Source organism: Euprymna scolopes, chromosome 23, assembly GCF_053919585.1.
Source record: "Euprymna scolopes isolate OS-2025 chromosome 23, ASM5391958v1, whole genome shotgun sequence".
In the NCBI taxonomy this organism is placed as follows: Eukaryota; Metazoa; Mollusca; class Cephalopoda; order Sepiida; family Sepiolidae; genus Euprymna; species Euprymna scolopes.
In genome coordinates this window covers 114857840-114883153 of record NC_136504.1, presented here as the reverse complement: position 1 = coordinate 114883153, position 25314 = coordinate 114857840, and the positions used below count along the sequence as shown (strand labels likewise).

At 33.3% G+C, this 25314-nt stretch overlaps 1 protein-coding gene across 1 annotated transcript in view; it reads left to right on the top strand.

Annotated features, from left to right (window-relative positions):
• The window catches only part of LOC145246139 (protein PBDC1-like), a 43465-nt gene extending 30003 nt beyond the window's left edge, over positions 1-13462 (top strand). Inside the window, exons 5-6 of the mRNA XM_080107988.1 lie at positions 3206-3314; positions 13119-13462. Of these exons, the coding sequence (XP_079964114.1) occupies positions 3206-3314; positions 13119-13234 (225 nt within the window). The 3' untranslated portion in view covers positions 13235-13462. The remainder of the gene's footprint in view (positions 1-3205; positions 3315-13118) is intronic.
• The last annotated feature ends 11852 nt before the right edge of the window (positions 13463-25314 follow it).

The following is a 25314-nucleotide window of genomic DNA, read 5'->3' as shown; positions in this document are numbered from 1 at the left end:
GCATATTCTGGCAGTTTATGTATATGATATACATATTAAATGAAAGATGAGGAATAAAAGTTACAACTTTATTATATCATCAGAACAACAAGGAAAAGTTAAAAAGAGGAACATTAAGAAAAAAAAAATCCTTAGGCCATAGCATTTCGAAGCTAAATGCTTCTTATCAGGAGAGAAGGGCAAGAAGTATACAAAATGCAAATATAGAAAAAACTGGCTTAGACATTTCGAAATGAAATGAGACTGAAGGAATAGGTAAACAGTAACTAAAAGTCGGTACAATATATGAGTAAATTAGAAAGGTAGTGTTATGTTAGGGTCTCTCTTCCTTGGTGGAAGCGCTGGTTGAGTTTGAATAAAATATGTATCAGATACGTTTGAAGCCAAAACAACACATTATTACTAAATAAACAGATATTTATTTTGTTTGAAATTTATATTGAAATTCATAAATATATTTCGAAGCTACACTTCATCATCAGTATGTCTTTCTTTCTTTCTTTTGCCAAGTTGTTGTTGGAGCAGAGAATCAGTAGAAGTCCGTTTGTTGTTTTTACTGTAGTCTTTTCAACATAACAGTATATAGCATAACTATGTAACAGTAAAAAGAAAGGTATAGGTCACTATGAAATAATGGGGATCATTAAAGAAGAGCAAATAATAAAACAAAGGAAAGAAGATAGAAAAAGCAAATAAGGGGTACAGAAATATATACTAGCAGGGTGATCCGACGTTACCAGGGATTGAATGAATGATGATCAACAAATGTTTCACGCTCCCATATTTTTTTTGTCATCGAAATCTGTGAAATTGCTCATTTTTCAATCAAATCAATTGTCTGCTCATGTTGGAGACCCATCATGATGCACCAGGAGGAAGCTTCACATGCCTCCCGCAGTGACTTAGTTCACAATACATTGTAGTTTATATTGCACTGTAGAGAACCTACTGTTGATTTTATAAAACTATTTTTTTATATATAATGGCTTGAATTAAAGTTTAAAATGCAAAAATCAAGTATCATACTTCAATTGTGATTTAAACAGAAACCTTCATTTCGAATGCGTCTCTGTCATATCAAAGAACCTACTGTTGATTTTATATGTCGAGCCTTTCAGCTTGTGTGGCAATAAAACTTCTCAAATGCACTTGTAATGTTAGGCTGTGTAAGGTGTTTGGTCAAAATCGTCTGTTCCTTGGTTCATCGGATTATTTCTGTTATCCATACTTATTGAAAAAAAATTCCGATACCAAACCTATCTAAGAACACTGCCAGGCACATAAAGTACCTTCCTGTGAAACTTTATAAAAATTGGCCCAGCCATTGTCAAGTCCATAGGTGATGAACTCGCGCACACACACACCACACAGTTCCCTTTATATAATAGTAGATAATATATATAACAAGATTCTTTGATTTGAAAATGCCCCCTTCTTAGAAATCGACAAGTTATGAAACTGCCATGTTATTAATATTTCAGAAAATAATTATTCGTATTTCAATGTTATAGTTGAGTTTTTTGTTTTTTGCTTTTAAATACTTTTTGTTTTTGTTTGCTTTGTTTCTTTGTGTTTTTACTAAATCACGGGGGAGGGGGCAGACAATCTGCTGGTGTAAATAAATGAATGTAATAATATCAACTTGATTTGAACTTTGCTTGCCAGTTCTGTAATTGGTATCAGCACCCACCCCACTCTGCATGCACACACTCACATGAATCATGTGAGATAATATTTTCCTACTAAAACAAAGATCACAGTGTAGTATCTGTGCTGATGCCACACTTCATCTTTTCTTTCTTCGGTAAGTGGAGGAGAAATCTTTCATGATTGAGACAATTTTTATTATTCACATGAATCATGTGAGATATATTTTCTCCTAACACAAAGCTAGACATTTTTAAAAATAGGAGTTGTCTCCCTTGAGCTATTTAAAATATAATTAAAAAATTAAGAAATTAACCTATTTTTTTTATTTACTGTATTTATTTGCTTCCCCACGAAAGCAAATTAGACACAAGGTCGTTTTTAATGTGGGGTTAAACCAGCTCCCCTAAAACAAGGGTAAAAAGGGGGAACTCTTGCAGTATCCAAAAAAATAGTAATTTTCTCAGTATGAAGGGTTTCCCCCTACATTGACCAAGCACCAATTAACTTATGTGCAGCATCTGCTGAACAGATACTACACTTTTATTCCGGCCTGAAGGCCAAGAACAACAGGGTATTTATTTGCTCCCCCACCGAACAAATTAGGCACGTCCGATTTTTAATGTGCTGAGTGAAGGGGAAACGGGGACCAACTCCCTAGGGAGTAGGGGAGCTGGATAATGACAATTTGTATGAAGGGTTTTCCCTACATTGACCAAGGTCTTATATGTGGGGTTGCCCCCACATACGGTCTTTGCTTGCAGTATCTGCTGGAACAGATACTACACTTTGATCTCAGCCCAAAGGCTAAGAACAACAGAAAAAAGGCAACTCTTACGTGTAATTAATCTCATTTGATGTTTAAGGTGTATTTTGTCAAACTCTTAAATCTGCACAGAATTTCAAACAGAACCCTTCATTTAAATCCATGGGTGTAACATGCTCTCATTCTGTCAGCCATGATTAGGTAGAAGTTAGTAATTCGCAACTGTATGATGTACATATCCGTGAAAACAAAAATTTCATATTCCAAAAATCATATTAATCGATCAAGTAGTTTTATTTTTAACTAAGAAAATGAAATGTTATGTGTATCCAAGGAGTGACTCTCACCTGCCATTTTGTAAACAAAATCTAAAAAAAAAAAAAAAAAAAAAACTCCCAGAAAACAACAAAGTGAGATAACTCGGCAAAAATTCAAACTTGTTAGATTGATGTTGTAATGCCTATGAATTCCTGTTAATCACTTTAAAAAAAAATTTTTTATAAAAATAAAACTTTATCAGTTTGTGATTTTTGGAATATGATATTTTTGTTTTGTCATGGGTACATCTATCTGAAGAAGGAACCATGTTTTTTATCTAAAGATCACAATACTAAAAACAAGTCAACCATTTTTTTTTTTTTTTTTTTAAATAATAATAAATTTAAATGTCTATAACTTACAAATGTAACTTTTAAATTTTTTTATTGTGGAATAAAAGGTAACTTGTCTTGAACGAAAGGCCAATATTTTTAATGTTTTCAAATTAAGAAAGTCTTCTCTTTTATTTCAAAGGTCTGGAGAGAATTTTGTGAATCCTTTAAAAAAGTGAATGATTACAACTTTGGAACATTGCTGCGATTGGATCCAACTTCCAGTTATAATCCAGGAAATACAACCCTTGGTAGGAATTATTAACAAATACTTTTTTTTTTTTTCGTTTTCAATTGAGAAATAAAACTTTTGATCTATGGTGATTAGAGCAGATTAGTTCCTTGGAATTATGGTCCTGCACTCCATTTAAAAGTTGTCTTACATGATAAATAATAGCAATTTTTATTTGGTGCTTCTACATTATTGGCACAAAATTTCAGAAATCTTAATGAATTTCACATGAAAACCATGGTATCTACATATTTCTCATTTTTAAGATGATTATATCTAAAAATTACAAAAATCGATAAGGTAGAAAATTATTTAATAAAGAAAATAAAAATAGAATTTGATGAAAATGATCGTAACACAGTTGAAAAGGGAGGTAATTTCACATTTTGATTTAAACAAAATGGCCAAAATTTTTCACCTGCTAACACGATTAAAGTTGTTTTTTTTTTTTTCTTTTTTAATAATTCAGTAATATTCAAGTAATTTCGACTGCATAATTTAGAAGCTACCATTATAACTTATTAGAATTGACAAAAAAAATCAGTTGAAACCATTGTTTTTTTTTTTTAATCTGAAAACTCGTCTCAATTCTGTAGAAGCGCCTATTATTTTTAAAATGTTTTTTTTTTTTTTAAGAAAACTAATTTTAAACTACTTATGCAATTTTTAATATACGAATCATATTTATATTTGAAAACAAAGCCCTAAACCAAGATAAAGTTTTTATGCATTAAAATTTTATGTTGGGAGTTGTATTATATACTAGCAGGCCGCCTGGCATTGCCCAGTCGTAAGATACGCTTAAATGATATTTTAATTCCTGCAAATTACGTATTTATTATTATAGAAATAATTCTCTATCGATTATTAATACGTTACAGTAAAATCCAAACTAAAATATGTGATTTCTAATTTAAAATTAGAATTAAAAATTAAAAATCTGTTTCATAAGAAGGAACAACAACAAAGTCAATAATTTGTACGATCGTGTCAGAAACAATGTTTTTATTGTGGTAGACATTAAGCCACGGACAATAATTTTGACATATAGTTTTTTTTTAAACAAAGTCTCCTCATCAGCAAAAGTATTGGGTGGGTTTTTTTTATATGTAAAAGACACCATAAATAAACCTAGCAATTTTAAGTAAGGCAGATGTATCTTTTAATTGTTCGCCTTTTGAAAACCGTAATTAACGTCAAAGCATTCATTTAGATGTTGATTGTAGCTTATAAATGTACATGTATAAGCTACAATCAACATCCAAATCAATGCTTTGACGATAATTACGGTTTTCAAAAGGCGAATTCCTTAACTTCTGAGTCATGTCCATATATATAATTCACCTGTCATCCCTTTTTAAAAGCTGAAATGGCCCAATTGTCAAAAACAAGATTCAAGCAAGGGCACAAGTTCCACAGAGATTTATATATATATATATTTTTTTTTATTAGACAACCTATGAAGCTACTTTATGTAAAGAGCTAACTTAAAAAAAAAATACTATTTCAAGGTAAAAAATCAACTAATATTAGTATGAGTGATAGATTTCAACCCAAAAAGCAATTCTTCCTCCTTCGTCAGTAACCTCACTCATGGAATGTGAGGACTAAAGGACAAAATAAGGAAAGCAAGAGTTATATGGCTCTTGAAAGCAAACTCTGTCTATTTTTACCTTCTAATATTATGTATCTTGAAAATTATAAAAAGTAATGTATATTTCTTTGTTTTATTTTACTTCAGTTGAAGTTCTCAGAAATCAAGGGGCTCGCAGCCTGAGGTAAAACTTGAACTCTATAGACGATACATAGATATTCGAATGCTCCATTAAAGTTTTTTTTTTTTTTACACGGTGATCACCACTTACTTATCAAGGCCTGGAAGCCACTCAGGGATAAGGGTTATTGTAAGTACAGTATGTTAGTGTGGAGATTTAATGAAGTGTTTACTTAAGGGGGCGGTTCATCAGGAATTTGTTTATGTTGGACTTAAAGACATCCAGGTTGAAGTCAGGTGGGTAGCAGACGGAACAGAGTTCCACAGGCGTGCAGTTCTAAGAAAGAAGCTTTGTTCATGGAATCTACGTTTTGATTTAGGCACAGATAAAAAGTGGGAAAAGTTTTTCACAGTGGATTCAGCTTGACGGGTGTTTTTCGTGAAAGATTGGCGAGGGGGGACAAGAGATTGGAGTTCAGACGAGCACCTGCCATGGAAATAACAATAAAACAAAGACAGGCTCACGTCTCTTCTGTGGGAGAGAGGTTGCAGGGAAGAGAAAAGGGCATCCCCCACTAAGCCACGAAGTCTATTTTGTACTCTGTCAAGGCAGGATAGGCTGTTTTTAACAGCTCCTTCCCAGATATGGCAGCAGTATTCCATCCTTGGACGTACTTGGCTTTTATTATAGATAGAGAATTGCATCAGTAGTGAGATATCTTTTGGAGCGGTAGAAGGATCCCACCATCTTTCCAGCGACCTTGGCAACAGACTTGATGTACGTATTCCATTTCAGGAGTAACGGTCAAGCCCAGAAGCTTGTCAAAACATGGGGCTTCTCCTAGATAAGAGCCATCCATTTCAATTGATGCCAGATGGGGATCAGAGCATTGATGATGTAAAGATAGGAGTTTGGTTTTAGATGCATTAAAGATAACCAGCCACGTCTGCCCCCACTGAACCACGCGCTTGAGATCAGAGGAGAGAGAATCAGAGAGAACTTTGTCATTTACAACCTTTGATGTGTTGCCGTAGATGGTCGTGTCATCAGCATAGATATCAATGAAGTATGTGTTTAGGGAGATCATTGATGTAGATCAGGAAGAGAGTTGGGCCCAGCATGGACCCCTGAGGGACTCCAGCATTAATACTGCAGGCCTCTGATTTTTGTCCATCGACCACTACTCTTATGAGCCTATCAGTAATAGTGCGAAGCTTGATACTCCACCAGACTAGGTAAATTCTTGACCTGGAATCCAGTAAGACCAAGAGACCAAAACGAAAGATATACTACAACGTAAGTTCTTTATTTCTCAAACACTGAGTTAGAAAAGAAATTGAGAATCTTCCTCTCCTCAATTAACCATTTTCATATGTTGTAGTGTATCTTTCATGTTGATCTCTTGGTCTTACTGGATTCTAGGACAAGAATTTATCTAGTCTGGTGGAGTATCCAGCTTCGTGCTATTACTTGAGGTAATATCACTTGGAGAAGGTGCACCATTCTCCATAAAAGCTCATGTAAGTTAGCCATAGAAAGGAGATCTTATTTGATTTTGAATATTTGGTCAGGGTTTACTTTTAGTATTCTCATGCCAAAGTGTTCTGACAAACAGAAAAACAGAGAAACCTTAGACACTCGAGGATAGTGTCTAGTAGGCATTCAAGTTCTCTCCAGTGGGCATTGTGCGTGTGCGTTTGTTAATTGTGATATGGCCACAGGGATACATAGAAGACCTTATTTATTTCTGGGCAATCCCAATTGCACATGTTTGTTCATAATAGAAGTCTATGAAATCAGTTGGTTTGACATTTAATGGCTTAGAATCAACAGCATTATATGTTTATAAAGAGTTGAAGTCTTCTTGGCTGTCGGCATAAAGTTTGCACTTAAAAGAAAAAGACGAACTTTATGGAACTCTTAAAACTGCATCCATCTACTGCACACTCTTTAACCCTTATTCTCTAGTAGCCTCTGGACCTTGATAAGTGGCAACACCTATGTAAAAAAATATATATATATATTTGTAGTCATCGACATAGTCCTGTTTCGTTGTATCACAACTCATCAGTGCCGCTAGACTAGCATCTCTCCCAAGCCAAGGATTGAACCTAGAACCGTCGTGTTGACAGTCGTATATGTGTGTGTGTATATATATATAAGACCTATGTACGTGATAACAATTTCTTTGTTTTTTATATAGGTACTTCACTGTACAAGTACCTTATTTCCTGAGTAGGATACTGTACAATACCTTTTTTCCAATTTAAAAATGAATGTTTTCCTGTCTAAGAGTTGCTGTTTGTTGAGGCATTTAAACATTCGTAAATGATATCTGGTCTCTTAATTTCTAAGCTGCAACGGCACTATCTAGCCTAAATCCCATAAGACACCTTATCAAGTCACCTGATAAGATTAACCAATCGTATGCCATCTCACGACTAATGGACATGTTACCTCTTCACCACCATTGCTCATCTTTAATGTTATATATTGTGCCAGGTTTTGTTTGCAATAAACTTTATTTGTACATTGTTGTCCTATTCTTTGAATTACCCAGGATATTACTTGTATGACTAACCTCTTTTCTTTTTTTTTTAACCGAATTTCTTTTGTTCATATTATTTTGAGTTTAAAGTTCAGTTTATATTTAATTTGCAGGCCACCTGGAATTGCCTGTTGTAAAATATGCCTAAATATATTTTATGTAGAGTTTGTCTTATTATAGAGCCAATACTCTATTGATTATTATATTGTACCTAATATATAGTAGTGATTTCAAAAGTAAAATAAATAAAATGACTTGAATGCCATCAGCTAGAATTGAAACTAAAACATTTAGTGTTTCAACTTTAGTCATTACTGTTTAGGCTATCGGCAAATGGATAAGAAATATTTAAAAATGAACTAACTTTAACATATACGTGTGTATGTATATACAGGGTGACCCCCCCAAAAACGGGTCCCAACTCTAATTAGGCCCCGTTTCTTAGTGTTTTTGTCCGAATGAAATGCAACTTCGGTCATAACTAGTTTATTATATTCAAAACATCACATCAAAACACTAGGGTCTTTGGTCTTTTTTTCTCCGTTGACTGTAAAATGGTCAGAAAATCAATTGAATGTCCTCTGAGTTTTTTGGGGTCACCCTGTGTATGTATATATATAGCAAAGCAATTTTAGCCGACTTACACCTGTAAAGTTCCAATTTAACAAAAATTTTGACCCCTTAGCAGATATTTTTACTGGCTAAAAACCAAATCGAATTGTTTCACAGGTGCTAATCCCCTAAATATCAAGTTTCAAATCTGAAGACTAAAAATTGACAGATTAGTTCGACTGTTCCTCACACAAACTTCATACATATGTACAACAAACATGTTTTTCCCCTATTCATCAGGACATAAAATGAACATTTGTCTTGAATTTTTTTTTATATATAGGTAGCCCTGATAGTATTATCAGGGCTACCCGGCATTGCCCAGAACAAAAATGTAATCTATTTCTATAAAAACTTTTTCTCTTTATCCATTTGTCTATCTTTCTCTCCTCCACCAAGCGCATTCCTCTCTAGCTGGACACACACAAACAACTCTTTTATATAGTAGATTCCTTGAGGAATGAGTTCGCATTTTTTTTCCAAATCAGTAAATGTATATTTTTATCTTTTTACAAGGGAATCTCCACTTATCAAGGCCCAGAGGCCACTCGAGGATACGGATTAATGAGATATGGTAGTCACTGGGACAATATCATAGTAATCGTTAGTAGTGGAAATTTGGTAAATTGGATTACTGAAGGGGAACAGCTCATTAAGAACTTGTTTACATTGGACTTGAAGACGATCATATTGTAGTCAGCTAGAAAACAGGCAAACGGAAGAGAGTTCCACAGGCGTGCAGTTCTAAGAAATAAACTTTGTTCATGGAATTTACGTTTAGACACAGATAAAGAGCGGGGGGGGGGATTATTGATAGTGGTTTCAGCTAGTGTTTTTCGTGATAGTTTGGCAAGGTGGGACCATAGATTGAAAATCAGACAAGCACTTGCCATGAAAATAACGATAGCGTAGAGACAGGCTTGCAACATTTCTTCTATGGGAAAGGGGTTGCAGGGAAGAGAAAAGGGCATCACCTACTAACCCGCAAAGTCTATTTTAAGTTTTGTCAAGGCAAAATCAGGTCCTTCTAGCAGCGCCTGCCTAGATGTGGCAACAGTACTCCATCCTAGGACGTACTTGGCTTTTATACGGGTAGAAAATTGCATGTTAGAATTGTAGAACTATTTTTCCAGCGATCTTGGCAATGGATCTGATATATATTTTTTTCTAAATTTTAAATATTCATCCAACGCTGATTAAGAATATACCAACTTTGTGGGTGTTTGTTTTGTAGTTTTTTACCTTTAACTAGACATGGTAGCTTCCTTCAGTCTTGACAGACTATGGATACCTACTGTAAGAATTGTGCAATCTCCAACCACACCTCTTCTGAGTCAACATTGTTAACTACCAGTGGCAAGTGAAGGTTCAGGATGACAAGAAACAATGTCGAGATAAGCGGAGAGTACATACACTACCTGGAATTCCCAAAAGGTCACCCATCTGGTACTAGCTTGACTCAGCATTGCTTAACTTTGGTGATCTGACGATTATGCCATATTATACTGTAACTGGACATACAAACATACACACAGACAACTCTTGGCCTTGGTCTTACTGGATTCCAGGACAAGAATTTATCTAGTCTGGTGGAGTATCCAGCTTCGTGCTATTACTTGAGGTAACATCACTTGGAGAAGGTGCACCATTCCTCATAAAAGCTAATGTGGGTTAGCCATAGTGAGGAGATCTTATTTGGGTTGCAAATACAAAATGTGATTTTGAATATTTGGTCAGGGTTTATTTCTATAGAAAAGTATCTTCATGCCAGGTTGTTCTGACAAACTCGGTTACGGAGAGACCTCGAGGACAGTGTCTAGTAGGCATTCAAGTTCTCTCCACAATTAACCTTTTTTTATAGACTAGCAGGGTTACTTGGACTTGGTGTTGCCTAGGCCATATAAAGAGACGTAACAGGTGTTTGAATACCTAAAAAAAAAAAAAAATTTGTGTATGCTTTCAGCATCCTAAATTCACTTTTTAACAAATATTCATAAAATCATTAACAATGTTTAATGTCGATTATTTCAATGTTCATAAGTGCGCAAGGACAAAAAAAAAAAAGTGTGTACATTTTCAGCGTCCCAAATTAAATTTTCAAAAAGTGATAATATCAGAAAATCATTTAAAAAGTGCAATATTTCTTTATCGCGTAACGACTTATTGTATCATTAAAATCAAGTTTTTTGCATAGTACAAAAAAAAAAAAACAAAATGAAAAGTTATTTTCAGTACTTCAGAAACCACAGGAGTTTTTTTGAAACAAAATGAACGTTTTTATGTTTGAAAAATGATTGCTGAGTACTTATTGTGTTATTAGAAGAAAGAAAATATGACCTGTGCTGGGCGCAAACCTCAAAAATGAACACCGCAAGCAAACTTATTATCCATAGGCTCTATTGAGGATAACAACACTCTGGATTGATTAACTTATACTCCTTAACATATGTGATAATGTACTATTATTTTGGTTTGCAGAAAAAACGGATTCCCAACAAAAAACTGTCCCAGTTAACCTTCACTGAATGAATATAAACATTTTATTGTAAATACCCTTAAAAAAGTTTTAAGCAGTTATGATTTAAAAAAAAAAAAGAAAAAAAAAATGTAAAAAATTTTGATTTACATAAATAATATTCATGCATTAAATGATAATCGGATCTTTAAATCAACTTTCAACTAAATCAACGACTGGTAAAAACAATATTGCCTTTTGACCTCATGGGAAGCCAAATAAATAATACAAAGTACAAGACAAAAAAATCAAATTACGAATTTATTGAAAAAAAAAAATCGTTTAATCCTGTTAAAATGGCTTTAACCTTGTGGTTGTATATTTCAGCATGATCTGTAAACCACAGAAGTCTTTCTTTAATCAAAATGTTTTTTCATGTTTTCAAAACTAATTCGCCTTCTCCTTTGAGGCTCGGATTCACAAATATCCGTGGGGCTTAGAAGTAACCTAGATGATATAAAGTCTTACCTCTTAGTAAACTCCCCAGATATCTTGGTATTTAGTGAAACAAATCTACTTTAACATGACAAGATACCTCCTTTGTTGTAAGGACTCAGATATATACATGGGCTTAGGGTCTATATTCGTAGTACCCTCTTAACTAGAGATCAATGTCTTGAATCAGATGACCAGATCTTTTTGTTTTGGACCCTTCATCACTGCATTAGTTACTTATATTTTCTCTACCGTTCTCGCTTAAGTCAGGATTGTACCCTAATCGATTATGTCTCTGATAGTATAGATGTAACACTTTCCTTAGGTAGTGATGCTCAAATACATGTGTTTGGTGAATTAAATGAAAAAAAAACAAAAAAAGAAACAATCTTTTAACCCTGTTTAAATGAAACAGTATAACAGCTTTAACTTTTTGGTTATATATATCAGCACGGTCCATAAACCACAGGATTCTTTCTTTAACTGAAATAAACGTTTTTTTTTTTTTTTGTTTTGAAAAATATGTTGCTGATGTGCTGTTTATTTAAATACGACTCTTGAACAACCTTCACCAACCACTTAGTTTGACATAATCCGACACCTGCATGTGCAAATGAATAGCCCTTTACCAAAAATCAGGAATTTAACCAATTTTCATGAAATTTGCAGCATTTATCAAATAATGATCACTGAATGTAATGAACCCATTATTTTTATTTGAATCTTAGTGGAAATATATTATTTTGTTTAAACAAAAGTGCATTTACTGAAGTTATGGTTTTCAGTAGTAAAAAAAAAAAAAAGAAATGAATTTAATTTTGCTTTTATTGTGAAAATAAAGCATCATAAACTATAACGATTACAAAAAAAAAAAAAAAAATTTTCAGGAACATTACGAAAAAAAGCTCCTAAAGTCCATATTAATGAAATCTATATAACTAGAAGAAAATGTAATTTTTCGAACTAACGATATTATTGAATAAAGCATTATTTAATATTTTCGCACAAAAAAATTAGTTTAAGTGTAATTTTTATATGTAAGATTCTAATATTTTCATTGCACAGGTGATCATCAGCATAACAATTTTTATATAATCTTGAAAAATTTAAAAGCAGAAACACAAAAATAATTAAATTAAAAAAAAATGGTGAAAATTATACATACTTTCACTATAGGTATGTATCGATGCACGGCTCTGAAAAACAAAAACCCAGTTGGTTTTGCCTTCCCCCCTCTCGCTCCCTCTAACCACCCAACGTCATTTTCAAGTATGCCTGTAGATGTTTTTATGTGCTTCCATACTTTTTTTTTTTTTTTTTAATGTTGCTACCATGTTATATTTAACATAAATAAACAAACCTCGTTTCTACAACTGACACATTTTCGGATAATTATTACTTTTTATTTTCTAAGCAAAAATTAAGTACATTTATTTTATTAATTCATTATCTTAAGACTTTAAAGTAATAATTTACTCCCAAATAACTTATATTTACGATGCTAGAAAAATTTAAATCTTTTTCATAATGCATATTTTGCATGAAATGTAGGGTTTTTCAAGTTTGCGATAAGATTTTTTCATGTATTTTTTTATTTTTTATTTCACACTTTTTTTTCTTTGAGGCTGTAATCTTTTAAACACAATCAAAAGGTAATCAAAAATTTTAAAAAAATATTATGATCAATTGGCGTTCAAAGCCATGTTTCCTAATGAATCAGCCATTAAAATGCATGTTATCTTATTTTCATTGAATGTGCTCTGACTGTTTACTGTTTTTGTCCATTAATTTGACATTTGTCAATACTTAACTTCCCTCAATTCTTGTGCTAATTTCTGGTGTTCTGGAAGTTATATACCAGCCTATGAAGTCCTACACTGAAGATAACATAAGTTTGAAACACCTGTATCTATATTTATAAATATAATTGTCACTATTTAAGAAGAATCGTTGTATTATATATATACGTTTACATATAATTTTTTTTTTTTTTTCCAGTTCCAAGAATCCAGTTTCTTGCCATTGAAATTGCACGCAACAGGGAAGGCTACAACAGTTCTCTTCGTCAAAAGAAAGCGGAGCTGGAAAAAGAAACGGAAAAAATAGAAACATAATTTTTTTTTTTTTTTTTTTTAAGTAAAAAGCAATGATTTAATTATATTTAATTTCATCTCCCCCCCCCCCTAAAAAAAAAAAGACGCACTTAAAACATTCTCCTGCCTTTAGGAGAGGCTTTGTTTCTCACTCTGGACTTTTAATGTGATTTTTTTTTTTTTTAATTTTTACTTTGTTCAAAGGAAAAATGTTATTTTTATTTTATAAATGCTTTTTATAAAACTTGCCTCCAGTCGTTTTATAACTTTTGTTGCATGCGAGATGTTGTCATCGGTTATTATTTTATAATTACTGTATGAGTAATCTGTAGTTGACTATTCATATTTAATCTTGCACTGTGTAAAAAAAAAAAAAATATCTGAAAAGGATGATGTTTATTCTATAGAAATAGGAATAGTCACCCCTACCCTCTAAGGATTTCGACAATTTTGACCAGAGTCGTTTAATTATAAAAAGGTGGGCAGAGGTGCTAATACTTGATTACAACCGAAAAAAAAATTTTTTATCTAAAATTGAAAAAGGGTATTGTATTTTGGATTCCACAAAATAAATGAATATTTAAAATAGTTTCAATAAATTAAATCCTTCCAATTAACATGAGACAATAGATGTATAATATTTGAAAAACACTCCAATAGTTATAGAATAACTAGCCTGGGTACCCAGCTTGCCCAAATGTTTGGCGGTGTATATTGAGAAGAAAAAAATGGGTAGTAGGCAAACAAGCTCGAACCCGTACCATGAAGGAGGAAAAGAACATAAAAAAAAGTGACGTTTTTTCTATTGCGTTCATTGCCAAACCGGAAGTGACGAAGGTTTAAATTAAGGCTAGTCAATCGAAAAGAGGGAATGACTTTCAAAAATATCGCCGAAAAAAGCAATCTCCTGCTTGTAGAAAAAGTGCCCAGTTGAGGGTGAAGGAATTAATGTTCTTGGCCAATTTTTCGATATTTGTCATCCAAAGGGTTGAGCTTTAAAACGATCCCGATCTTGTGAAAATCCGTTGCCTCTGTTGAAAGTTTTGAGCAGACATACATACATACATACATTTAAACAGACAGGTTAGATTTATATTATAGACTAGCGGGGGGAGATACCCGGCATTGCCCGACTGTTTGGAGGTGTGTGTAGTTTTAGGTAAAGCAAAACACCCGGGTGTTTGTGTCGGGGAGGGGGGGAGTAAAATAAAAAAGTTTTGGTAGTTAAGTATGAAGGATCGAACCCGAACCCTTGAGTCGAAGTTGGAAATTAAAGTGTGAAAAAAACGTGCGACGTTAACCACTGGGCCACCACGAAATAGTAACAATAACATGTTTGAATTTATTTAAGTATTAAAACTTGGCAGGTGCCCGTACTTAACTACAGATTGAATGATCCCCTGTTCAAGCCTGGGTGTACCTCACCATTTTATTTTAATTTTTTTATTATAAATGAGTTCAATTTATGATAAAAGAGGTGCCATTCAAAATCGTCACAAATTATTTCTTTGTTTACATATTTTAAAACTAAACATTAATCAGAAGTGACTTTTCAAGGCCATTTATCGTCAAGCCCAAGTATCAGCTGAAGTGATATTGCAAACAAACACAGACGGAATTTGAACGGTATTATCATTGTTATTTTCTATTGTTTTTGTGAATTAGGCATACCGAAGCCAACAAAAAACGCATTAAGTCGCAGAAATTAGGAACTTGTGATTTCTGAAAAATTTATAACGGTGTAGTAAATAATGGTCAATCTACAATTCCCCCTCTATTCAACAACTATGAGATTGTTTGCATGAAAACTGAGAAGGCTAATCTGCTTTCCCGGCAGTTTGTATCCAACTCCACTTTAGACCCTACAAACTATTCTCTCCCAAATTTTACTTTGCAGTTAAAAGTCACGCTTGATGATTTGGAAATTACCCCTTCTCATGTTCATGCCATGAAAAAAACTAGATACCTCGAAAGTGTGTGCACCTGAGCTCATCTCTGCTATACTATTAAAAAAAAATGCTCCGTGGAGGTTGCCTAAGTTCTCTCCAAACTCTTCAACAAATGTCTTACTGAATCTTGCTTTCCTGACTGCTGGAAAATTGCTTCTGTGGTACCAGTTTTCAAGAATTTTGGTAAATGAACTGATCCACTCAATCATCGCTCCATTAGTGTCCTCTCTCTTTTAAGCAAAATCTTTGAGTGCTTCATCAATCAAGCACTAGTCAACCACCTCATGAATATTAAGCTTCTTTCTAATCAATGGTATGGTCTTAGGCAAGTCTGTTCTACTGCAAATATCCTAACTATAGTCTCTTAATGTATATACTGTAACAGAGCATGTATAATGCAAGTGAGAAAAATAACATAATGGTAAGGAGAAAGAAAAAACTCCATGAAGGAGAGAGAGAGAGTACATTAGTGACGACAATAACGTAAGAGAGTGAGTGATGTCACAATCATGTGTGCCAGGAGAATGAGGAAGTAAATGTTTATACAAAAAAAAAAAAAAAAGTAGAGTTATTATTTGTTCTATGTTCCTTGTGACTTAGTCTGCGTAAAAGTGAGCAACGTTACAGAAAATTATTTGGCACCCTGTCGATATACAAAAAAAGGATTAAAAATTAAGAAAAAAGGAGTTAGCAAGGAGGGATGCAGTCATAAAGGCAAGGCTTATGAACAGACCACGCTGAGATGTAAATGTTGAAAAAGCAAGAACTTACCAAACTTTTCAAGAAAATTTGAAAAAACAAAACATTGTAAGTAATATTGTTTGTTTTGTTTTTTCTCTTTTTCTTTCGATTTCGAATTTTTTTTTATCGGTCATATTTTTAGTTGCTAAAACGTGTTTTTAGTCGCGTGCAAGCGACTCTATAAGTCTGTCGGTAACACTTTTGTGCTTGGCCTTTTTGGTTAAGATCGAAGGTCTGTTAATAGATGCTGTTCTTAGCTTTTTAAGCTTTTCTTGGCCAAGATCAAAGTGTAGTATCTGTTCTTATTACATGCTGTACTTATATTTGTAACTTTGTGATATAAAGTGGGGGATCACTTTTCTGTATTAATTTAATGTAAAATGATCCCCACTTTACAACCAGTCAGTCTCAAAGCCATTCAAATCATTCTCCAGATCATTCAAGTTGTTTATAAAGGACTCCAGTTATTTTTTAAGCATTCAAGTCATTCTTAAGGTCATTCAATTCATCCTTAAGTTCATTAAAGTCATTCTAAGTTATTTACTTGTTATTTAAGTCATTTCAGCCCATTTTTCGGTCATTTTAGTTTATCTTTAAGAATTTCATGTTAATCCGACATTCACGCATTCATTCCCAAGAGCACGCGACTAATGGCTATCGGCCTTGTTTATGGGGACCTTAGGTTAACAATCTGTTTTATCAGCATATTTTTAGTTGTTGGAGATATATGAAGAGATAGAGATGAATATTATCTTTAATCTAAGAGAAAAGTTTAAGCATTATGGCTCGGTTATTTAATATTATAAAGGACAAAGTTCTATGCTCAGTTAAAGTAAATAGTTTATTAGGTTTTAAGAAATTAGGATTAAACATGTAGGGCATTCTGGGAGCGGGTTTCTTTCTCGAGAATTGGCTTCAATCTGCTCCAAACAGTCTGGGCGCTTTCTTAAATATTCAGGGAGTGGGTGGGTCTGGCGATTTGCCAGACCAACCAAAATTCAACACGTCAAGAGGGGAATCCCCAGCCAATTTGCGTGTGTGCACTTCCGCAATCCGTCCAGTTTCCAACACCTGGGACAAAAGATGAACTCCTTTCACACGAACTCGGGGGGGGGGGGGGGGTCAAATCCTGTCATTCAGACAGCCATAGTCTGAATAGGTGTTCTCCAGGCCAACAAGTACAAATCTCGTTTCTACATTATTCTGACGTTCCTGTCATTGGGGTTTTTTAAACAATAAAATTTATGTCTATTTTTCTTCGAGCACAATGCTCATCACTTTTAATAGGTCACTCACCGCTGTTCGGGATTCAATTAACGTTCAACAATCTCAGCATATTTACCCAGCCTCCATCAGGGTTTGGGGGGGGGGGTCTTAACCATCCCCAATGGGGAGCAGCATCACTCCTTCAAGACGGTTACGTCACACCTATATAAGAACCAGATATGTCCTAAAATGGAGTTATTTTGCCATGTCTGGGAAGGAGCTGCTCGGAGCATTGTATCTTGCCTTGACAAAGTACAAAACCGGCTTTGAAACCTAGTGGGTGATGCCCTTTTTTCTCCCCTGCAACTTCTATCCCACAGAAAAGATGTTGCAAGCCTGTCTCTGCTATATCCTTATTTTCATAAGTGCTTATCTGGACGTCAGTCTATCGTGCCAAACTTTCACATAAAACACTTATCTACCTCCGACTATGGACAATTCTCCCACTCTCTATATGTGCCTAAATCTAAACGCAAATTCCATGAACAAAGCTTCTTTTCTAGAACTGCTTACCTGTGGTACTCTGATCCACTTGCTTGCTTTCCAGCTACAATATGGTCGTCTTCAAGTCTAATGTAAACAAGTTCTTGTCAAGCCGCCCCCTAAATAATCCACTTCCTCATTTTCACCAATAATTATTAATACTGTTGTGTCCATGACTACCATACACTCATTAACCCTTATCCTCAAGTGGTTTTCAGGCCTTGATAAGTGATGACCATGTAAAAAAAAAAAAAAAAGATTTGAATTCTTATAAAGCTAATACTGAATACAGTACAGAATAGGTATATTTAAAATCATTTTTAATTTTAAAATTAATAGCAAGCGAAATTGCTTGATGGTCAAGTAAGACTGATGTTAACGGAATATCTGTTGATTCTAAAACTACAGCTCTTTATGATAAAAAAAGACACAGTAGTTGCATTGCTTCTGTGGTAGAAAGATAAGTTTTCACTAAGTATTTAAGGTACTTACAATTCCCCGATTCAGAAATGAAAGATGTAAATTATGAAGAATTTGTGGAGATAGTCAGAAAACTGCCAAAAATATTCAGACTACAAATCAAATTTTCTCGGTATGGAACGTAACTTAGCCATCAGAAGTTAGTGACCGGATTTTTGATGGTTCGGGCTGTGAACAAAAGTAGCTTAGAAAAGAGTGGAAATTATAAGTAATAAGTGAATAAATAGTGCTCTTGTTAGATAGAAAAAATAAGGTCAAACCATACTGTGAGAAAAACGGGAAATTACAATAATTGTTGGATAATAGGTTGAAATTCAATTAAGTTAGGGACACGGATAATACCTTTGGGTTAGGTGTCAACAATAATTGTCTCATAATCTCCAAAAAATATTTGTTTAGAGTAATCTCATCAAAAGTGGCTAAACAGTTAAGAGACAAAAAAGGACCCTAGACTAAAATAAAAAGATTAAATTAACGAGTGTTGTCTCGAATAATCTCATATATGGAGCTGAGCAATTAAGAGACATAAGTTGTAGGACTAGGCAAGAGGTTATACTACCTAGTTTAGTCAAAGAATTTCGAAAAGGAAGTTTAAAAAAAACTATTTTGGCAAGGAGGAAAATATTAATGACTGAGAAAAAAAAACTTGCACAACAAAAAGAAAATAAGCGAATCTGAGTATACAATGATTAGTATAACCTTTGTCATTAAGACTGTCCATAAAATCAAACTGACTATTGCTAAAATAAAATTTCCCCGCTTCAGTTTGGTAAATTTAAAGACAATACCAGCAAACGTTAAAGACTATCCAATGGAACGTGGATTTAACAGTAACATATTGTTAACATTTAAAATTTTTAATTGTGGACAACAAAGCTGAAATATTTTGGCACTGAACAGGCAATATAAAAAAAAAAAATGATACATTCTCACTATTCAAACAGTAAACTGAGTTCCCCCCCCCCCTTTCAATGTATTAAAACATTGTCTTTAAATATTTGGAGAAATACATTGGAATTCCCTTTTTTTTTTTTTTTTTTTTTTTTTTTTTTTTTTTTTAAAAACAAAAGAAAAGCAATTTTTAATGGGGGGGGGGTAAAGTAACAGGGTTGAACAGACTGTGCACTGGGACATTTTATATGTATTCATGTTTTTGTGTGGATTTTTTAGTTTTTTTTTTTCTTTTGTATTTTATTTAGCAGGTAAAAAATTCATTAAAAATTGGTTGATTTCCTGAATTTTGGTAAATTTTTAAATGAAGGGAGGGGTCAAAATGTTTATGCATTTTATGGATCGGCCAACTAATAAATGATCAATTTGGGTGTGGACATTAAACAATCCATAGTGTTTAAACGACAATAATATTACATTTGAAATTATTATTGTTATTAAAATCGCATGAAATATCTTTCAATTATATTATTTTTTTATCAAAATATTGAATAAATAATGCAATGATAATTTCGTTAATTTGAGAAACTAATTTTTCTTTGAGTTATGTTGATTTCATTAACACAGACTTTGGGGTTTTTTTTTTTTATAATGTTCCTGAAAAATTGTTTGTTTTTAAGGGGTTGTTTTTTTGGTAATGTTTCTGAAAAATTGTTAACATCTACAATGCTTTATTTTTATATAAAAAAGCAAATAAAAATTCATGCATCTTTTTTTAGTACTTCAAACTTTAAATTTAGCAAAGGTCTTTTTTGTTTACAAAAAAATAATACATTTTCACTAAAATTGAAAAATAATGGGTCGATTATATTCTGTCATTGTTAATTAATAAATACTGAACATTTTATAAAAATTGGTTGATTTCCTGAATTTTGATGAATTTTTAAATGGAGGGTGGGGTCAAATTGTTCATGCATTTTAGGGATCGGCCATTTATTTTGCATGTACCTACAGTAAAACAAATTTCAAATTTTGTTTGCTTGTTTCTCCCCCCCCCCCTCAGTTTTAGGAATTAGAGTTTAATTTGGGGTAGTTGCCTTTCAGCTATTGTAACTTATCGGATTTTACTGAACTAATATCTTCAGCCTTGGGGGTTGATCTATACAGGCACCGATCATTCATATGTGACTTATATGGTTACAGTTAGGTTGGTCAATGTTAATGTGGATTTTAGTTTGTAACTAGCATTTCAGCCCAGTGTTGCCCGGGTGTTTGGAGGTGTATGTTGAGCAAAAAAAAAAAAAAAAAAAAGCAGTCAATTTTTTCAACTTGGACCCCTATTATGACCCCTTAACATTTATTGTTTGGGGCTCAAATCAAGTTAAGTTAGATCCATGTCCAAGGAAACTATATCTAAAATTTCAAGTGTTTAGACCCCAAAACTGGCGGAGGAGTTTGGTAGAGTTCTCAAAGGTCAAATCGTTGAACTTTGATCCCTTAACAGCCAAATTTATGGTCGAAAATGGATTACAAAGATTTTCCCAAATCTCAGCACCCTGTATATCAAATTTTGAGTCTGTAGACTTAAAATTGACAGTTATTGCGTTGGAAAATGTACACACACACACAGACACTTTTATAGATATACTAGCAGTTCTGCCCGGCTTTGCTCGGGCCCTATGTACTGTACATAAGGTTATGTGCATATGTATATATTAAAAAGTGTGGATATGTAAATTAATCCCTTTCTGTATAATAGTCTTCCTTAACTACCATAGAGAAAAGACAGACATTTTCACTTTTATAGATATATATATATATATATAGATATATATATATATATATATATATATATATATATATATATATAGATAGATTCGATGCAAGAAACAGTCATGCGCTACCACCGAGAATCGAAACCAAAACGTTCAGCTCACGATTTATTTTGCCTCTGCCGTCAATGACTGGGCTATGAAAACATGTTTACTGCAGGGTTAAAAATTAAAAAATTAACCAATAGCTACTACATTATGCATTCGTAATGCTGGCATTCGATTAAATTTTCACACTTTTGCACTGATTTTTCCGGGCTAAAACCCAAATATAAAGTTTTGCAGCGATTCAAATTCCTTATATATGAAGTTTCATGTCTGTAGACCAAAATCTCTAGGAGTTTGGTAGGCAAAATTTGTTAAATAAAAATATATACGTATGCATAAATATATATGGAAATAATTTTGTGTTTACTATAAACTTTTTACGCAAATATTATGCAAGTATAAATCATGTAGAATATCTGCATGAATATAATTACACTTAATAGTTAACTAATGATTATCCCATTTAAAACCGTAGCAATCAATAGGGAATTAATTAAAATGAATGTTTAAAAGAATATGCAAATTAGATCTTTTGCTAGAGAATGCAATTCCACAACCCATATATAAGAAAATTGTATTTTCTTTTTAAATAAATAAAAAGAGGGTTTTTAATATGAATAGCAATACACACAAAAGAAAAATTAATTTATAGGAATATAGATAAACACTAAACCTTCATTTTACGACTGTTTACTTGATCCAAATTACATTTTACAAAGGATAATCATTACTATTGACGACATAAATTATTTTTAAAAAAATGTTGATACTGAAATGAAAACTTCCTCAGATACTTTAAATAAACTCTAATAAATAATTACGACAACAGGCTATTTTATTGGATTGTTTTCTTTGTTCATTGTCATTTAATTACTCCTTAAAGGTACATATGGAAAAGAAATTGGAATCTTAGGAAAGTCTCTATCATTCCCTTATTCCATAAAAAAGAATTTTAAAATCTTCCTGGCAATTATACTCGGCGAATCAAATGCAATAGAAATACAAACAAATGCAATTAAATATACAATTAGAATCTTTAAATTATCTCTCAGTTTTAATATCTGAGATAGTAGATGAATGTATGGCTTACGATAATCATTACTATTGATGACATAAATTATTGTTGATACTTTCGTATTTAGCACACTAGATTTCTGTCATGTTGGCTTGGGCTCGCTCGGCAGCTGACGTAAGCCGTCGGAATATGTTGAGTGTTGATCAAATTTAAAAACACTAGAAAATAATAAAAAACATAAAAATAAATAATAAAAACATTCATCGGATACTAATTACAATGAAAACAAATTTTAAAAATGGAGAAACTATAAAATAAACTATAACAATCTATGTACTCTAAGTTTTATAAATAAATATTTTGCTTTTGTTGTTTTCAATAAATAGAAATAAAGTTTTTTAAAGAGAATTTTAAGGAAAAAAAAATATTTTTGTTTGTAAGTTTTATTTATTTATTTTTTTGCTTTGTTTTATTTTTCAAGAAAAATAAGAATTTTTAGGAAAACTTGATCCATTTAGCTTTGAAATGCCATGGCCTAAAAAAGTTTTTTTTAAATTTTCCTTTTTTTTTTCCTTGTTGCTCTGATGATATAATAAAATTATATATAACTTTTTTACTCGTATTTCATTTAATATATATATATATATATATATATATATATATATTATGTGGTTAGGATTTAACTGATTAAATTTGTGCGTGATTAATTGATTTTTTTTTTTTTTTTTTTTTTTGTAAGTTTTAATGTTTATTGTTAGGAAAACTTTTGAATTTCTTTTTGTTTGTTTTTTGAAAAGAATTTTTAGGAAAACTGTTGATTCATTTTGCATAATTTTGACGTTTCTCCTCTTCTGATGAGAAGCATTTAGCTTCAAAATGCAATGGCCTAAAGAGATGTTTTTCTTAAATTTCCCCTTAACTTTTCCTTATTTTCCTCTATAATTAAATAAATACAACTTTGTGTGAGTTTGTTCCTTATAGACTATGAAACGACTGAATAGAATTTCTTACAAATTTACAGAAATTCGGTGTATAAATCTGGGAGTGATCTTAGTTAAGTTTTGTCTCAGAATGCCTTCGATAGACGAAACTGTTATTTTAATTTATCTATCATCGCTAAAGCCATTTTTTCTATGCTGTCACTTAGCAACAATGATAGAACAACGGCCCATGAAAATTTTACTGTCAATTGATAGCATTTTTTTTTTTTTTTTTTTTTTTTGTGCATGATGTGGTCTGTAGGTTCAAACTCCGCACATAAATTTCTTAATTTTTTTCATTAACTGCAAAGAATTTTATAAGATTAAAAACTTTTTTTTTTTTGTTTCTTTTTTGCATGACGTGATTAATGTTTTGTTTTTTTAATCAAATATTATATTTAAGCATATTTTATGACAGGAAGACACCGGGCAGCCTGCTAGTAACTCTTATTCCTCATATTTCATTTAATATATATATATATATTTGTAGGATTATGGTTGAACTGATTAAATTTGTGAGTGATTAAAAACTAATTTTTTTTTCTTCCAATTCATTAAAAGTCGTCTATTTTGGTTTGTTATCGCCTTTTTCATTGGCTAATCAACTTGATCAGCACCTGTCATGTTCCGTCAGTTTATGTCAGCTGCTGGTCAATCCCAAACCAAGATTTATGGGAATCCATTGCGTTAAATGCAAAAGTACCCCCCCTCCCGCCTCTTTTTTTTTTTTTTTTTAAGTTATAATCCTTTAAAGTTATTGTAAATGTTGATTTTGAGCAAAGTAGTTATCTTTAGTCAGACGAAGTAAAGTCCATAACGTAAATAACTGGCTAACCAAAATGATTAATTTTCTCTGAATCGATATTTACGGTAACAAATGAACTGGAACAAATATATTGAGGACATTGCTAAGGCTGCTGCAAAGAAGGTAGGGTCCCTCTATTGAGCTAGAAGATTACTCACACCTGAGAGTATCCTGTACCTCTACAAAGCCACTATTCGCCATGTATGGAGTATTGTTGCCACATTTGGGCTGGTACGTCTATCACTAGTCTCTTCCTCTTAGAGTCCAAAAAAGAGTTTCCAATCTAATAGGTCCCACTTTGTAAACTAAGCTCCAGCCTCTGTCTGATCACTGCATCTCTGTACCTGTTTAACAAATATTTTAATGAAATGTGCTCTGATGAATTCGTTGCACTTGTGCTCCCTTGACGTACATATGCCCAACAAACCTACTTAGCAACAAAATCTCACCCCTTTCACTGTTGAGGTCCCTAAATGCCAAAAAGTTTTCTACTCTAATAGTTTCTTCCCTCGAACAGTTAGACTTTGGAATTCCTTTCCTGCTACTTGCTTCCCTGACTGTACTGATATGCAGAAGTTTAAATGTAACGTAAACATTTGTTAATCTTTCTTAGGCATGGTCCCAAACAGTAGCCTCTTACATCCAAGTGGCGATATGCCTTGTTAGAAGTGAATGCGAGTAAAAATCAAAAAACAAAACTTTAAAGGCTTATAAAGTTAATCTTTTGAAACGCAAATGGGTAGGTAAGCAACAATAAATTGTTAGTCCCAGCGCCCTCCGGGGCCCGGGTGACAAGATCAAAGTGTAGTATCTGTTCCGGCAGATACTGCACTTAAGATAATTTGTACCAGTCAATGGAGGGGAAACCCTCTATACTGGGACAATTATTATTTTTGGTTACCAGAGTGACCCCTTTTAGGGGAGCTGGTTTTTACCTCACATTAAAAACGGCCTTGTGCCTAATTTGCTCAGTGGGGGAGCAAATAAATACCATCTGTTCCGGCAGATACTGCACTTAAGATAATTTGTACCAGTCAATGGAGGGGAAACCCTCTATACTGGGACAATTATTATTTTTGGTAACCAGAGTGACCCCTTTTAGGGGAGCTGGTTTTTACCTCACATTAAAAACGGCCTTGTGCCTAATTTGCTCAGTGGGGGAGCAAATTCCGGCAGATACTGCAAGCTATGACTAGCAAAGACCGGATGTGGGGGCAGCCCCACATGCCTGACCTTTAACCAGCTCCCATTTCCCACCTCTCGGGAGCTGGTCCCCTTTTCCCCTTCCCCCTCCCTTCACTCCTCACATTAAAAATCGGCCTTGTGCCTAATTTGCTCGGTGGGGGAGCAAATAAATACCATCTGTTCCGACAGATGCTGCAAGCTATGACTAGCAAAGACCAGATGTGGGGGCAACCCCACATGCCTGACCATTAACCAGCTCCCATTTCCCACCTCTCGGGAGCTGGTCCCCTTTTTCCCTTCCCCCTCCCTTCACTCCTCACATTAAAAATCGGCCTTGTGCCTAATTTGCTCGGTGGGGGAGCAAATAAATACCATCTGTTCCGACAGATGCTGCAAGCTATGACTAGCAAAGACCAGATGTGGGGG